This window comes from Artemia franciscana, chromosome 13, assembly GCF_032884065.1.
Source record: "Artemia franciscana chromosome 13, ASM3288406v1, whole genome shotgun sequence".
NCBI lineage: Eukaryota > Metazoa > Arthropoda > Branchiopoda > Anostraca > Artemiidae > Artemia > Artemia franciscana.
Genome location: NC_088875.1, coordinates 41,045,591 through 41,061,784, shown reverse-complemented (window position 1 = coordinate 41,061,784; position 16,194 = coordinate 41,045,591). Strand labels below are relative to the sequence as shown.

The following is a 16,194-nucleotide window of genomic DNA, read 5'->3' as shown; positions in this document are numbered from 1 at the left end:
TGGTGCCACTGGAAAGGGAATGCCCTTTGACAGAAAGGCATACTTCAAAACGGCTGGCCGGGGGGGGGGGGAGGTCATAATGGTAATTAGTTGTAAAATAATCCAGAAACAAAATATTTTTAATTTTTAAAAAATTAAGGATCGATAAACGAAAAAAAATGCAATGTATCACCTGATTTCAAATGCAACAATGAATTTATTGATAGATGCTTCAACTGTTTTAAAGCGTCAAGCCATCTCAACGCCCCGCTCCTTATTCTAAAGTTTGACTCTTTCTCACAACTCTATTTTATGATACAATAAAAAAAACTTTAGCGTAAAGAGCGGCGCGCTGAGGAAGGGACAGCCCCTTTCATATACGGAATAATTTCTGCTCGTTGTAAGTTTTAATGTCGCTTCTTACTTTCAGTTAAAATAAACTTGTTTTTTTTTCTTATTTAATGGTAATATAGTACCAAACATTTTGAACTTTAGGTGGCAGAGGTGAACCAAAATGTTACGGAGGACATCAATTCATTTTGGGTAATTTTCCCTTACTCAAATTTGAACTCGTCAGAAAAAGTAATGAAGTTAGTCAAGTTTTTAAAATAAGGATGATTAAACTATTTTCAAACCTGTTATAAGAAGATTCTCAGAAAAATTTAAATTTACAGAAAAATTGACAAGGAATAGATAAACATTACCACGGGGGTAACAAAACATTTGTACTGACGGAGAGAGGAACCCAAAGTATTATTCAAATGGGGAGGTAATGATTCCACTTAATTTTGTGTAATTTTTAGGTAAATAAATACAAATTCACCAGCAAAAGTAGCTCAAGTTAGTTATGAGATATGGAGTATTATATTGTTTTAAACCTAATGCAAGCAATTACCGCCGTATTTAAGTTTACTGAAAAAAATAACAATGAGACTAAACGGACAAAACGCTATCATTCTAGAACGAGGTAGAGTGTCATTTATTTCGTGTAGGTTTCTGTTTGTCATGTACGATTTCGCCAGAAAAAGTAGTTGAAGTCAGGTAATTCCTTAACAATCATATTTTCCAAACCTAAAACAAAAATCGTGGCTTGGATTTAAGTTTAATGAAAAAAAGTAACAATACTGCATAATCGATAGTAGCTATCGTGGGCGTATCCAGAAATTTGAAAAGAAAAAGGGCGAGAAGATCCAAAATGTTATTAGATGGGAAGAGGGTGATATTAATTAATTTTTCGTAGTTTTCATTTACTCGTATACGCAAAAGTTTAAAAAGTAATTGAAGTTAAAAGAATTATATAAGTCCGCATTAAAAAGTAGTAAATCAGCAGTTTCGCATTTTTTTTCAAGAGTGCAAAGGATTAGTAAAATTAAGGAAATACCAAGTATCATATAGCACTCTTGACACATCTTCACAACAAAAGACTTCAGTAGGGGTGGACATTAGACCCTTCAATCTCTTACCACGAGTTGCTAGGAGACCCACGTACATCTTTTTTTGAAAAGTAATAAAGAACGTTCATACCCTAAGGGGTCTTGTTGAGCATGATAGCCTTTACTGTTCCAAATTCTTTATTTTGGAGACATGCCATAAGCATTATGATAATCATTTTATTAGCGTTTAAGGGACGTTTAGAAATTGTAAACTAAGCAAATGAGTGCAAACAAAGATCGAATTCCACCTTTAAAAGAAACAAGGATTCTGAAAAGGAGGAAAAGAAGATCAATTAACAAGATCCTAAAAAACTAGACAAATGCTTTATCACCATCTCTTGGAAATTGTAAGTCAAATTATCTGAGAGTCATTTTTATAATTCGTGACATAGTTTTGGTGGGTTGGCATTAGAATTCGGCTAGTCCTCAACTTCCAATCCTTTTTTGTAATTTGGAAATATTTTAGTGCTAAGGACATCAAAATAAGAAAAGAATGATCCCCTAGACCCTTCTTAGGTTTATTCATTCCTAAAAACTACTATTTTCCAAGTTTTTTCTTTCGTTCTATCGAAGTTATGGATTTCTTAGGACAGTGCTACATGTTCACCAGTGTTGCCGCACTGAACTGGGGAATTAAACAACAAACAACGCTTTATTAGCGCAATTTGACAACGCTTTTATCCATCAAAATTCAAACATTAACAATGTGTTGATTCCCAGAGACAACTATGCTTTTAAAGAAAAGAAAACAACTACTTAAGCTGTTTCGAACACAATCTTCTTAGCGTATTTGTTGCGATTTTTCGCCCGCGTTTGTTTTTTCAAATTCGTCAACCACTATTACAAAACTGGCCTAACTGCATATTCATATAAAATATATGCATATATACATTTTTCAAAATACCATATGGTTGGGTAAGTATTTACGTAATTCAAACTAGGTCTCAATTTCACAGTCCGTAGTACTTAACAATTGCTTTTAGCTAGAATTTACTCACAGCAAAAACTATGGAATTCTTTGAAGTCGGCTCTACAACTAAACGACCAGATAAATGAATTCCAGAATATTGATGCTCTATCTGTGGTATTCCAGTGGCTGCCCATCCGTTGAACTGGTAGGTATAACTTTTTCCTGGACTCCATACGCTACACTGCGCAGTCACAACTGCAAATTAAATAGTAGTTATATTATATTATTTTAAATTAATTGATTCAATAGATCATTTAAAAAATGAAAACTAATTGAATTGAAGCGATTAATTAGGAACTAACTTTAATAGATTAATAGAATTTTCTAAAACATATTATAAAAAGTAATTGAACAGAAATTGGATCATACAGGAAAACATTCGACTCTGCGTTGGCATGTACACACTCATCAATAGTTTAACATGACTTTGTGCAGTCTATGGAGGAACTTGAGAAGCTGTACAGCTATAAATGCTATGTGTAAACAAAGCTCAAAAAGTTGATTTGAAAAACTAGAGAGTCTTCCTAGCAATAATATTCCACCATAAAATATACTTGAATGTTGGACGTCCCAAAACTTCTGCGTCTAACATCTACGTTAAGTCTACAGTTCGAATTTTGGTACTTGAAACTTTAAGCCTCAGAAAACAAAGTTTACTTATAAAATGATACAACTTTTTAATTACACTTTTTTTTTACACGTTTTGCTCTTCTTACTTGCTTAAAATATCGGAGTCAATACTTCGGTGTTGCCTATAGTTACAGATGATTAGACTTCAATGTCTTATTTACTTATTAATTATGTTTTTATCATAGGATCATTTCATATGAAAAAGGTGATTGTAGGAACTTTAAAGGAGAAAAATTCGATTAAAAACTGAAAGTTCTAATGCTTTTTTAAGACTTAAAGTGGTTAGAGAGCAACTAGCCCCATTCCATGCCCTTTTTAGCTGTCCTCTCTGCCAATACATCTGATCAAAATTTTCAGACAGCCATTTTGTTTAAAATAGTCTAAAGGTCAAATATTTGTGCCTCCGGTAATGATGTAACCTCTCAACTGCTCCTGGGGCAAGGGCTGTAAGTTATGTAAGTTGTCAATTGTTTGCATGTAAGGTTTGTTATTGGGCAAAGGGAAAATCTTAGGGTATGAAATTTGAACTTTCAGGAAATGTTTAGGGGGGTATCGAATAAAATAAACACACATTTTGTGCATGCTGGTTGTCAAAAGGTGTATCAGCAATAACTAAGGATCGGTTGTGCATATTAAGTCGAAAATTTAAGAGTATGTTCAGTCAGAGGTAGAAGAGCCATTTGGGGTAAACCATCAACGTTCTTTTACCCTTTTTATATCCTTCAGCTCAGATTTAAATTTTGAAAAAGCAATTTTATCAAAATTTGAAAAGGTTTACTAACTACACCTCCTGGGATGCCATGTACCTAACAGCCCTTGGGGCCAGAACTGTGAATTACGCATTTTGTCTTCTGTTTTCTTGCTGGATTAATCACTCGGAAAAGGGTAAATGTTTACCCTGAGTGTATCTCAAACGGCTAAGGTTATTTGTGTGAGGGGTATTTTGAAATAGATCAAAAGACACTATGTGCACCCAGGCTATCAAAAAGGCGTGCCTACAATATTTTAGGAGTGCCTAAGGTTATTAACTGAAACTTTCTTGCCCACTACTACTGCTACTATTGCTAACACTGCAACTGTTACTATTTGCGACTGCGGCCAATTGGGGCTGCTACTGCTTGTAGCGGAGACTACTCGTGACAATGACTGAAACTACTTGTGACTGCGACTGTTCTGCTTGCGACTATTTTCAGGAAATTTTGAGAAGAATATTAAACAAAATTAAAGCGCATTATGTTCATGCTGGTAAAGGGGTATCAGCAATATCTCAGGATTGACTGAGAGTGTTAACATGAAACTTTCAGGGCTTATATAATTAATTTCAAACTTACAGAATTGTTGAGGTGAAGAGGTGTTGGAAATCGATTCAAGGGGAACCATCCTCTTGCTATTTTTACATGTGACCGTAATACTTGCATTTGCGACTGTGATCACTTGAGACTGCGACTGTCAATACTTGCGACTGTGGCTATGATTGCTTGCTAATTTGACTACTTACCACTGCAAATACTTGTGACATGTACTACGACTATTTGTGACTGTGAATGCTCATGACTATAACTGCAACTGCTGCCAAACTCCGACTATTACAACTTGTGACAATTTTTAGAAAGTGTCAAGGGCAACATTGAACAGAATCAAAACCCATTATGCGCATGCTGGTTGTTATCTCCAGAACGGCTGGAGGTATTAAGTTGAAACTCTCAGGGCATGTTGAGAAAGGTGATGGTAAGTAAACGGAGAGTAAAAATCTCCACTCGTACGTTTTAGACATCCTGTATCCCTCGACACGAATCAAAATTTTGAAAAAGCCATTTTCTTCAAACTGGCCCAAAGGTATAATAACTGTGCTACCGTGGGAGCCTTGTCCCACACAGCTTTGGCGTAAGAGTGGCAAATTGTGTAATTTGCCTATTGTTTACACAGAGTATTTAAAATTGCGAAAAGGGGAATGTTTGATATTTGGTGTGTCCTAAAAAGCCTAGGGGTACTAAGGCGAAACTTTCGGGAATAGTTGTAAGGATACTGAACTAAACCAAAAGAAATTATATGCAACCTGGTTATCAAAAAGGCGTATCTACAATATCATAAAAATTCCAAGTCTTTGACATAGGCACATCTGTGAATAGATTCACTTGACATGTCGTGAATGAGATAATTTTCACCTATACAATTGACCCTTCACTTGCTAAAAAAAAAAAAAAAAAAAAAAAAAAAAAAAAAAAAAAAAATCTAAAAACTGTCAACTAGAAGTGCAATTTACCTGTTTTGGCAACATCTTAGACAGATTGATTAAATAAGCAAACCAATGTTTACTAACATCCTGTATATTTTCTGAAGATAACACAACTCAAAAAGGTTTCCTGGGTAGCAGAAAAATGGTTTTAGGACTATAATAATATTTAGCCATCAGCAGTGCATACGATGTTTGGATTTCCGATAGAATTTCAAGGCTTTATTTAAAATTATTGCTATCATGGCTTTATTTTAATTTTAAAATTAGATGGTTAAAATAATTCTTCAGAATGACGCAACTAGAAATGTGTTCATATAGTGCAATTTTGAACCCTACTAGCCCTCAAGCATTAATATTGGGAAAACTTTGTTTTCCATTATTATGTGCATCACAACAAAAAATGTCGGCCACATTGAAATGGCACCCTTAAAGGAAATCAAGTACAGACGAGTACCTTTTAACATATAGGCCAAAGAGAACAAGAAATATAGGATGGGAAACTGACACTAGTTTCTAAAATGAAAACGAAGGACTTCTTATCAAAAAACAAAATTTTTATCAGACGACCTTGGGGAAAAAAGTGGCGTGGGTTGGGGGCTAGCTGCCCTCCAATATTTCTGGTCTCTTAAAAAGAGCACTAGAATTTTCGATTTGCGATCAATAAGCCCTCTTGCGATATTCTAGGATCATTGGTTCGATACTATCACTCCTGGTAAAAAAATAAAAGCACAAAGACAAACAAAGTAAATAAACATACATCTGTGATCTTTCTTCTGGCCAAGAATGCAAAATTCCAAATTTTTGTATAGAGGAGCCTGAAACTTCCACAGTTGGTTTTTTTTTTCGACGCCAAATCTGATGGGGTGATTTTCATTAAGATTTCTTGACTTTTAGGGGATGTTATCCCCTTTTTCAACAATCAGGCAAATTGTCTCGGGTTTGCAGCTTTTAATGGGTAGTACTAAGCTGTAGCTGTAGTAAGGAGCGACCCGGCTCAGTAGTAACAGAAACTCTAAAACACGGAATGTTGATACCAATAGTTACATCAAAAGAATTGTATTTTTATGCTGATTTTAAATATATATATTTCATCAAGTTTAGTCTTACCCATCAAAAGTTTCGAGCCTGAGAAAATTTGCCTTTTTTTAGAAAATGGGGAGAAATACCCCCAAAAATTCATAGAAGTAACGAAAAGCACACCATCAGATTCAGCGTATCAGAGAACCCTACTTTAGAAGTTTTAAGCTCCTGTCTACAAAAATGCGGAATTATGTATTTTTTGCCAGAATACAGATTACGGATGCGTATTTATTTGTTTTTTTTTGTTTGCTTTTTTTCCAGGGGTGATCGTATCAACCCAGTGGTCCTAGAAGGTCGTTAGATGGCTAATTCTTACGGAAATTAAACGTTCTAGTGCACTTTTTAAGTGAAAAAAAATTTGAGGGTACCTAGGCCCCCTAACACGCTATTTTTCCCAAGGCCACCGGATCAAAATTTTGAGATAGCCATTTTGTTGAGCATAGTCTAAAAACCAAATAACTATGTGTTTGGGGAAGACTTGATCCCCAACAGTCCCTGGGAGAGGAGATCCAAGTTACAAACTTTGACCATTGTTTACATATTGTAAAGTTTATTGGGTAGCGTACAGACGTTTTCAGAGGAATTTTTTGCGTTCTAGGGGGGCGGGTTCAGGGGGAGAGAGTTACGTGGTTGGATCTTTCCTTGTAGGAATTTATCATAAGGAAAGATAATTTCCATGAAATTTCCATGATTTTCTAGCGTTATTTAAAAAAACAATGAGAAAATAAATAAAAAAGGTTCTTTTTTCAACTGGAAGTAAGGAACAGCATTAAAACTTAAAATGAACAGAAATTATTGCGTATATAAGGGGACTGGTCTCCTCCTCAATACCTCGTTCTTTACGCTAAGGTATTTTTAGTAATTTCAACTATTCATTCTATGGCCTTTGTGATTCAGGGGTCATTCTTAAAGAATTGGGATAAAATTCAAGCTTTAGTGTAAAGAGCGGGGTATTGAGGAGGTGGTGAACCTCCACATAGACTTTATAAAAATATACAAATATAGAAGTTCGTTATGTAAGTTAATTCGTAAATCACATACATTTATTACTAATAAAAACGTTCGTTAAAAAATAAAAAAGTTCTAGTTCCCTTTTTAAATAACCAAAATTAGAGGGCAACTAGGCCTCCTCCCCAATCCATTTTTTTTATCAAAATAGTCCGGTCAAAACTGAGAGAAAGCCATTTAGCCAAAAAAATAAATAAAAAAAAAATGCAAATTTCGTTTTAATTATTTATGCGCGGTGAGCCAAAATCAAAACACGTATATTAATTCAAAAACGTTCAGAAATTGAACAAATAAAAGCAAGTTTTTTCAACTGAAAGTAAGGAGCGACATTAAATCTTAAAACGAACAGAAATTATTCCGTATATGAAAACAACCTGTCATCTCTATGTTTGCAATGATAGTTTGTTTAGTCTCGTTATGGGTTTTATTTATTAAGAGTAATTTCTGGTTGTTATGAGTTTGAACTATAATATGAATTTATTTCTGCTGGTCATGGTTTTAAAATAAATCTTTTTTGTATTTCTATTTGAAGCTAATGTGTGAAAAACAGTATATGTTGATTAATTGTGATTATTGCAGCATCTACTTGAAAAAGAAGCATCAATCAATTGTTTAAATATTTAAGAAAATACTGAAATCAATCCAATTTTGAACTCCCTCCCTCCACAAATGAGTCTTTCATTCTTACCCAAAGTAACGAGTGTAAATAGCCCAATTGTCCCCATTTCCAAGTGAACAGACTATGGAGAGGCGTAACACTAAAAGCATATTTCGATTGGCTCTCTTTTAAATTCATCATAGAAGCCTGATCAGCAAAATATTGAAGATCAAAGTTCAATTGAAGTTCTTCCGGATAGCAATAACTCATAAGATACAATCGGAAACAATGGGCGTTTAAAAACGATAGCCCCTACTATGGGTCAAGAAAAATGCTAAGAATAAGATTCTTTTGAGGAGTAAGACAAAAACGATTAGTTTTAACTTTAGGTTTTATTAAGATTCTGATCTATAGCAACAATAAACTGAAACCATAGCCTAAAGAGCGGATGACATATGAGGTTGATAGGCCACCTTCATGTATGAAATAGTTTCTGTGTGTTCTGGGCTTTAACGTGACTTTAGTTTTATAAGAAAAATACTAATATAATTTAAGTTTTGCCGGTTTCAAAATCAAATTCAGGGTTAAATATCAGGAGAGTCGCAACACCTCTCAATTTACTAACCTTTGTGCTAAAGTGTAACTTTTACCAAATCAATGGTTCAGAAGTAATAATACTACTACTACTACCAACAACTCATTACAGCATCAAGCCACCTGATGATAATACAGCTACGCACGGTTGTCTTTCCAATCATTTCAAAGCCTCTCTCTTGACTCTCTCAAAGATATTCCCATTTTTCTTGTGACATCCTCCCACCACATCCGGGAACGACCCCCTTTTCATTTGATCCTACACAGTTGGCCGGCAAGGACAATCCTTGGCATTCTGTCATCCTTAACCCACAAAACATTCCCTAGCCATCTCATCATTTCTCTCAATATAGCCCTAGAAAGGGGGATTGAACCACATTTTTCCTACAGCTTTGAGATACGGTCAGTCAGTCGGGTACCAAAAGAAATCCCTAGGCAATTTCTCTGGAAAATATCTAGCAACTCCTCTTCCTTTTTTTTTAAAATTAATAATCAACCTCGAAAACGTGTTACCCCAAAAGACTCTTTTAAGAAGGGGAAAGGCTAGGACTCGACATTCCTAAAAGAATTTGCATGTCATAATTTTCGATTTTCTAAGCAGTTGGATAGAAGCTATTGGATAAACATTGCTGCTTAGAGATACCCCTGCTGCTTCCGACAGTGTGCAAGTTAGCCTATACTTTTGAAAACTGTCGGCTATGTGTATGTGTTTGTGTATGTATGTGTATGTGGTTGTAAAATTTCTACCCCTTATGTTTTCGCAATAAGGAGGCTTTCCCCCCTCAGAATCCATATTGCTCCCTTAGCTTGAATATATTCCTCCAATGAATGGAGTTAAGGTGGATAGCCCCCTTAGCATTACTCGTAACGATTTCTATAAAAAGTATGAAAAAATTGGGTTTAAAAATGCATTTTTTCAGGCCTCAGAAACTCAAACCTTATACTAAAAAGATTAATGACTTCCTCCTCTCCTAATATCTTGTGAAAAATTACGTAATGTTGTATAACCTAGAGAATTTCAGAGGCAACGCTGTATGGTCGCCTATTATAAAGGCCATAAAGCTTCAATATTTTATTCACTTTTCCAAAAGGCATTTCGTATGTAGGGGGTGGTCGTGTAAACTTCAGAGGGGGTCATTTGATTGGAAATAAAAAATTTAGTGCCCTTTTTAAGAGTCAAAGTGATCAGAGGGCAACTAGACCCTCCTACCCACACCGCCTTTCCCCCAGATGCATCCGATCAAAATTTTTGAGATAGCCAAATTCTCGAAATTAGTTCAAGATCAGATAACAGAAACTTTGGGGTAGACACAACCTCCAGATCCACGGCACAAGCCTTTTAAGCTATTCTCCGGGGCTTCCAATGTTTTTATGGAAGGAGTGGTCTTATAAACTTTGGAGGGGGCTTAAATAGTTTCAAATTGAAAGTTCTAGTTCCCTTTTTAAGAGTCAAAAGTGATCAAAGGGGAACTAGTCCCCTCCACGCCCTTTTTTCTCCAAATGCATCTGACCGAATTTTTGAGACTGCTCTTTTGTTCAAAATAGACCAAAGATCGTATAGCAAAAACTCCAAGGTTGACACAATTCCCCAAAACCTGCGGGAAAGTGTTGTAAGTTATACCCCGGGAGTATATAAGCTTCTCATAGAAGGGGTGGTCGTATAGTATTTGGAGGGGCCCTTTCGATTGGATCGATAATTCTAGTTCTTCTTTCAAGAGTCAAAAGTGACCGGAGAGCAAAAAGTCCCCCCCCCTACGGCCTCTTTTACCATATGCATATGATCTAACTTTTGAGTTTGCCATTTAGCACAAAAAGGTCCAAAGATCGTATAACAATGCCGTTAGGATTAACACGATTCCTAGAGCTCGGGGGCAAGTGCTGTAAGCTATGCCCTGGGGGGTATATAAAGTTCTTATGGAAGAGATTGTCGAGTAAACTTCGGAGGGGTCTCATTTGATTTAAAATTGAAAGCTCTAGTTCCTCTTTTTAGAGTCAAAAGCAATCGGAGGGCAAATAGGTCCCTCCCACGTGCTCTTTTCCCTAAATGTATCTGAGCTAACTTTTGTGGTTCCCATTTTGTCCAAAACAGTCCACATATGATACAACAATGCCTTCAGGGTATTCGTTTTCAGTAAAGTACTAATGACCATGTATGCTCTAGACGTTTACAATTAGTGAAGGGACCAGTAGCAAAACCGCTTGTTTGTATTAATTTTTTTTCGGTGGAAGCTTGATTTGCATATTCAGTTTAAGTTGTACTCGTTTTAAGAATTATTTATTCACTTATATTAGTACCTGTTATGTGTTTGTTTGCTGTGCTTTAGCTCTACACTAGTTTGCCTATTTGTCCCAATTTTTCAAGGACGGCCTCATGAAACACAAGGACCGTTTAATTGGAATAGGAAGATTCTTAAAAGTGCTAAAGGCTTTAGCGTAAAGAGCAAGGTATAGAGGAGGAATCCATCCCTTTATATATGTAATAATTTTTGTTCGTTTTAAGTTTTTATGTAGCTCCTATGTAGCTCTTACGTAGCTCCTTATGTAGCCCCTTTTTATGTAACTCCTTTTGACTTTCAGTCGAAAAAACTATTTTTTTTTATATTTAATGATAAATTAGAGCCAATTGAGTTTTGTGTTATTTTACTGGTTTAAAAGCTGACTTTGTAACAATGGGTAACAAAGCAGTGTTGTGTCGGTGGCCTTTCTTACATAAATTAAAGAATGATTAGTAAATGATTGATCACTTCTTCGTGATCATTTTCTCCTCTGTTACCTAATGGTTCTTTATTTCTATTTTTTTTTTGTTACAAAATAAAGTATCATGAAGAAAAGAAAAATTCCTTCGCATACACACCTCTATGCAGTCTATGCAAACTGAATGGATATGTAGACCGTTTATAGTGTTGTTCGCAGTAATACCGGATTTCATGGTTTCAAAGCTGCTACTAGGGGAGAGATCAATGGATCTCTTATATGAAAGAGGATAGAGGATACCTGGAGCCTCAAATATTGCATTTTCAGGTCGCTTTTGCAGTTTTTCATTAAAATTCTTTTAGATCGGTACGGAAAAGGGAGGGAGATTTATCCTCTTTTAGGTGAAAGTGTTGGGGCTATGTATGTAATAAGGAAGTTGAATGAGGGGTAGTTTCCCTCTTAGTGTAGAAACATATGAGCTTGAGCTAAAAGAGTGTTTTAACATGCTTACACGAACATATATGGAAAGGGTAGGAAAGGGCATTCTCCAGTAATTTGACCAAACTCGTCCCCCTCCTGGACTCTTCTAAAGTTATAACGCTAAAAAGTATTTTTAAAATTTTAGATCCACCAAAGATAATTCTCAGCCTCTCACAGAAAAAAAATGGATTATTCTTTTTAATGGGTGAATATCATCTTCGATGTATTGTTAAGCAGTAGTTGAACTACATTGGAACAAGTGAAGGGATGAGGAAGGTGGCCGCACTCTTAATCTCAGGATACTTTTAAATAAGATTTATGAACGGAATGGAATTAACTTAAATTGTGTTTTTTTAATAAAAGTAACGATCGACATTTTGGCTAAAAAAAAACAAATCCAACGTATGAGAGGATTAACTGCCCCACCCCCTAAGAACCCATAGCTGTACGCCAACGAGCCAATCTATTGTAAATGTTTATCATGCAGTCAATAAAATATATGGTGAAAAATGAAGAGCAGGGTGTCTTGGGATCTGGCAGCCCCCTCATCTTTAGCATAAGTAATATTTATCTTAAGTGTCATCACCGCTATTTACTTTAATTTAAAAAATAACAAAATTGTTTGTTTTTATCTAACATGTTAAGGGAAGAATCCCCATCACACGGTGGCAAGGCTTTTGATACTGGAAAATATGGCATCTCCATAGCTCTAAGTCAACGGGCTCTTTCAGAATTTTCACGCAATGACAAACCATAAAATGGAAAAATTGCCAATTTGCTGTGGGACTTAAGTAATCTATCTAATTACAAATTGTTACGTGAAATCTCAGTTGTCAAGGCCTATTTCAGCCACGTTATCACAGGTACAGCCTTCAGACCATCACAGATGTTTGTGGATTCATTGCCCAGACGAAGAATATTGCCATTTTCAAGACCTAAACTTAAACAGTTTTCTATCAAGTTATTTTTGCTACCATAGAAGAAAGTGAAAGAAGCTGGTGACGGGTGGGAAGGGGTAAAGGAGAAAGGATTGGAAGAAGGGACGGAGTTAAAAATGAAGCTTTCAACATGCTTGAGAGGCATCATCTTTTCCGGGAGGGAATTAAGAAGGAAGCTTTGAACATGCTTGAGATGTATATTTTTTTTTACGAGAAGAAGTTAAGAATGAAGCCTTGAACATGCTTGAGAAGCATCATTTTTGACAGGAGGGAGTGAAGAATGAAGATTTGAACATGCTTCTGATGCATCATTTTTTACGGGAGGGAGTGAAGAATGAAGCTTTGAACATACTTCTGATGCATCATTTCTTATGGGAGGGAGTTCAGAATGAAGCTTTGAACATGAATGAGAAGCAACATTTTTTTCGGGAAAGAGTTAAGAATGAAGCCTTGAATATGCTTGAGAATCATATTTTTTTTACGGGAGGGAGTTAAGAATGAAGCTTTGAACATGCTTGAGAAGCATCATTTTTTAAGGGAGAAAGTTGAGATGGAAAATCAGGCTTGAGAAACATCATTTTTTACGGGAGAGAATTAAGAATGAAGTCTTGAACCTGTTTCAGAAGCATCATTTTTACAGGAGGGAGTTACGAAAGAAGCTTTGAATATGCTTGAGGAGCATTATTTTTCCCCCTATGCTACAGAATTTAGCAACTTTGTTTATCTTTCGTCTCTTAAAATGGATGGTTTCTCAGTTCGACCCCTTTAGTGTGAATGCACATAAAGCTTCAAAAGGTTTTTTAGTAGTCTTAGTCTTGGATCTCAACAAAGATGTTTCGCACACGCAGTTTAGATAAAAAAAAGCTCACGGAAACCTATTTAACGAGTGAAAGATAAAAAACGACTTACCTCATCATATTTCTTAGATGACTATGTTTCTTTTTTGGCATAAGTTTGGAACAACATCTCACACATCTTTATGAGCTTGCCAAATTTTGTTACAAATAATATTTCTCCTGTATTCTTTCAAACGAAGAATTATATGGTTTAGTTTTGAACCATCATTATTGTCTTAACTACGAAAGAATGCTGATAAAGAGTGATAAATATGTATGATACGTGATTTTTAAAGAATATATACTAGCCTTACCCGGTGGTAGCATAGTGAATTGTTGCTCTGATTCACAGTAAGGGCATCGGGGTTCAATTCAAGCCAACTCTAGGCTTGGCGACAAACTTATCCCCATAAAAAATACTCGGCAACTGACATGTCAAGAGTAACTTGTTGTCACCCTTTCCGCCATCGATGCCTCCGAAAATGTTTAACCCTTTTTTTTTTTTTTTTTTACAATAACCTAAAAATTCTAAACTAAGGGCATGGCCTTAAGACAATAGCTCTAACCCCAGTACAATTGACAGAAGAAGAATATAACAGGCATATTTTATCCGTATGATCAGTGCAAATCTCAAAGCGAAAGTAAGGTGAGATACTGACGATAAAAACGAGAAATCTAAAAACATTAAAAGGTTTAAGAAAAAAAAGACTGAAAAGGTTTGAAGAATAAAAAAGACTAACTCTAGAATAAAAGAAAAACTTGAACCATCTTTTGGAAAATCTTTTTTCATCAAACAGGGAGTAAAACCCCCAAAACTAAGCACCCTAGAATCCCCCACTAGAATACACTGAATACTAGAATATAATTCACCCTAGAATATTCCCAATATGAAAACATTTGAGTGTGTTTGTTCCTGTTGACTAGCGTAGTTTAAGTTCTCCTAGCAATTTCTCAATTCTTTTAAGCGACATGTTTCTTCATTGAATTTTTTTTTTCCTAACAACAATGATCAAACAGTTCTTACTATTCCCTTAAATCTTGCTCTGAAAGCAAGTTCATATCACCTTTTCTCGAAAAAAATTGAGAAAAGACAGCTTACAGCTGTGTTGGAGTCGGGTGGCACAGAGCTCTGATGAATTCTTGGGTTTATGTTGTGATTTTCAGAGCCCTATTTAGTATTATCGTCGTTCCCAAGTTTTAGCCTAAAATGATTTCTTACCGAAATACTAACTGTCAACGATCCGTCAAACTTTAGAGGAGGTAACATTTCACTAAAAGAGAAAGCCTTGTGACTATTTACCAGTGTCTCGTCACCATTGACATGAAAGGTATCCACTTTGACAGCCAAAATTATCATCCATGTCATTATCAAATCATAAGATAGAAATCATAAATAAGAAGTAAGACTATCCAGTTCCAGGAATCTCCCCTCCGTTGCAGAAATATAAGACAAGACAATGTTGAAATATTTTTAGAAGGTTGATGTATCCGGAACCACTCTAGCTTCAATATGGCATTATAGAATATCTTTTCCACCAAACAAACCGACAGTCTTCCTAGAATTTAAGTGAAACGTCCATTGACGTTTTAGCTACTGAAACGTCGAATGGACGCTCTACACGCCTGGGTCTAGAAGGTCTAGACGCCAGGGTCTAGCATTACAATCCTAATAAACAACGCTGTCGTATCCCAGGCTTATAATTTTCGTTCAAGTTATGTGTCCCGGCAAGGGAGGATAAACTTTTTACCACTTGAAATTCCCAAAGGACCCACTGAAGAAAAAGTTATGACTGAAAAACAATTTTTTTTAATATTTTATTTTTAGCCTGGTCATTGTGACCAAGAGAGATTGATAGATCAAGTGAAAATATAGGTGGTAGTAGCAAGTAAAATTCACATCGTTATGGATAGACTCATAATTTCTTAGATTACACTGTCTTTTCATCGATAAAACACAAAAGAAAAATAATGAAAAAAGTGAGAAGACATTTTATCAGACAGTTACGAAAATTTAGTAAAAATTTCAAGTTTGTAGTTTTATTAAATGATTTACCCGTTTCTCAACATTTTCCTTTCAATTTCATGGTTCTAGTAGTAGCTGCAAACTAGTAAAGAGCGAACTACATCCCATAGCAAACAAAAGTTAAAAATACGCTTCGAAAAAAACAACAAAAACAAACAACTATCCGGTGTGAAAAATTGCATCTGACACTGATTCACGAATGGTTACTATTATTTCGGTTCATCTTGAAAGTGAAACTTTAAAGTGAAAAGAAATGTACGTAACTTTCAAGAAAAGGCTGAAAACTCTCAAAAATGGTCACAGATCGAAATGAAAAATGCACCATTGGAATCAGCATGGTTGAAAACCTTAAATTAGGGAATTACAGTCCACCTTGAATATCAAGGAAGATTTTTTTTTTTTTGCATCGGTAGCAAGGGTGTGTCTCATTTTTTATTTTTTTCCCAGAGCTAGCGGGTTAACAAAACATTATAGAGAGATGTTTAATTGCTCATTTTAAAGCTATTTCTTATATCTACGGGCTTCATAAGCTCCATCAGCTGCTATTGTCTAATGACACTGAAAATGGCACTATTTGTGCCATTTCTCAATGAGTATGGCTAGCAGGCTACCAGAACATCGTAGACCAATGTTTAATAGCTCATACAAAAGCTATTGTCTTGTATAAACTACAAAATCTACAAGTGCCAAATGGC

The 16,194-nt window shown here is 35.5% G+C and overlaps 1 protein-coding gene across 1 annotated transcript in view; it reads right to left on the bottom strand.

Annotated features, from left to right (window-relative positions):
• Positions 1-8,125, bottom strand: part of LOC136034936 (vitellogenin-2-like) — a 98,591-nt gene extending 90,466 nt beyond the window's left edge. Inside the window, exons 1-2 of the mRNA XM_065716470.1 lie at positions 8,025-8,125; positions 2,411-2,577 (exon numbers count right to left, since the gene is read on the bottom strand). Coding sequence (XP_065572542.1) covers positions 2,411-2,577; positions 8,025-8,061 — 204 coding nt within the window. The 5' untranslated portion in view covers positions 8,062-8,125. The remainder of the gene's footprint in view (positions 1-2,410; positions 2,578-8,024) is intronic.
• Positions 8,126-16,194: the final 8,069 nt, after the last annotated feature.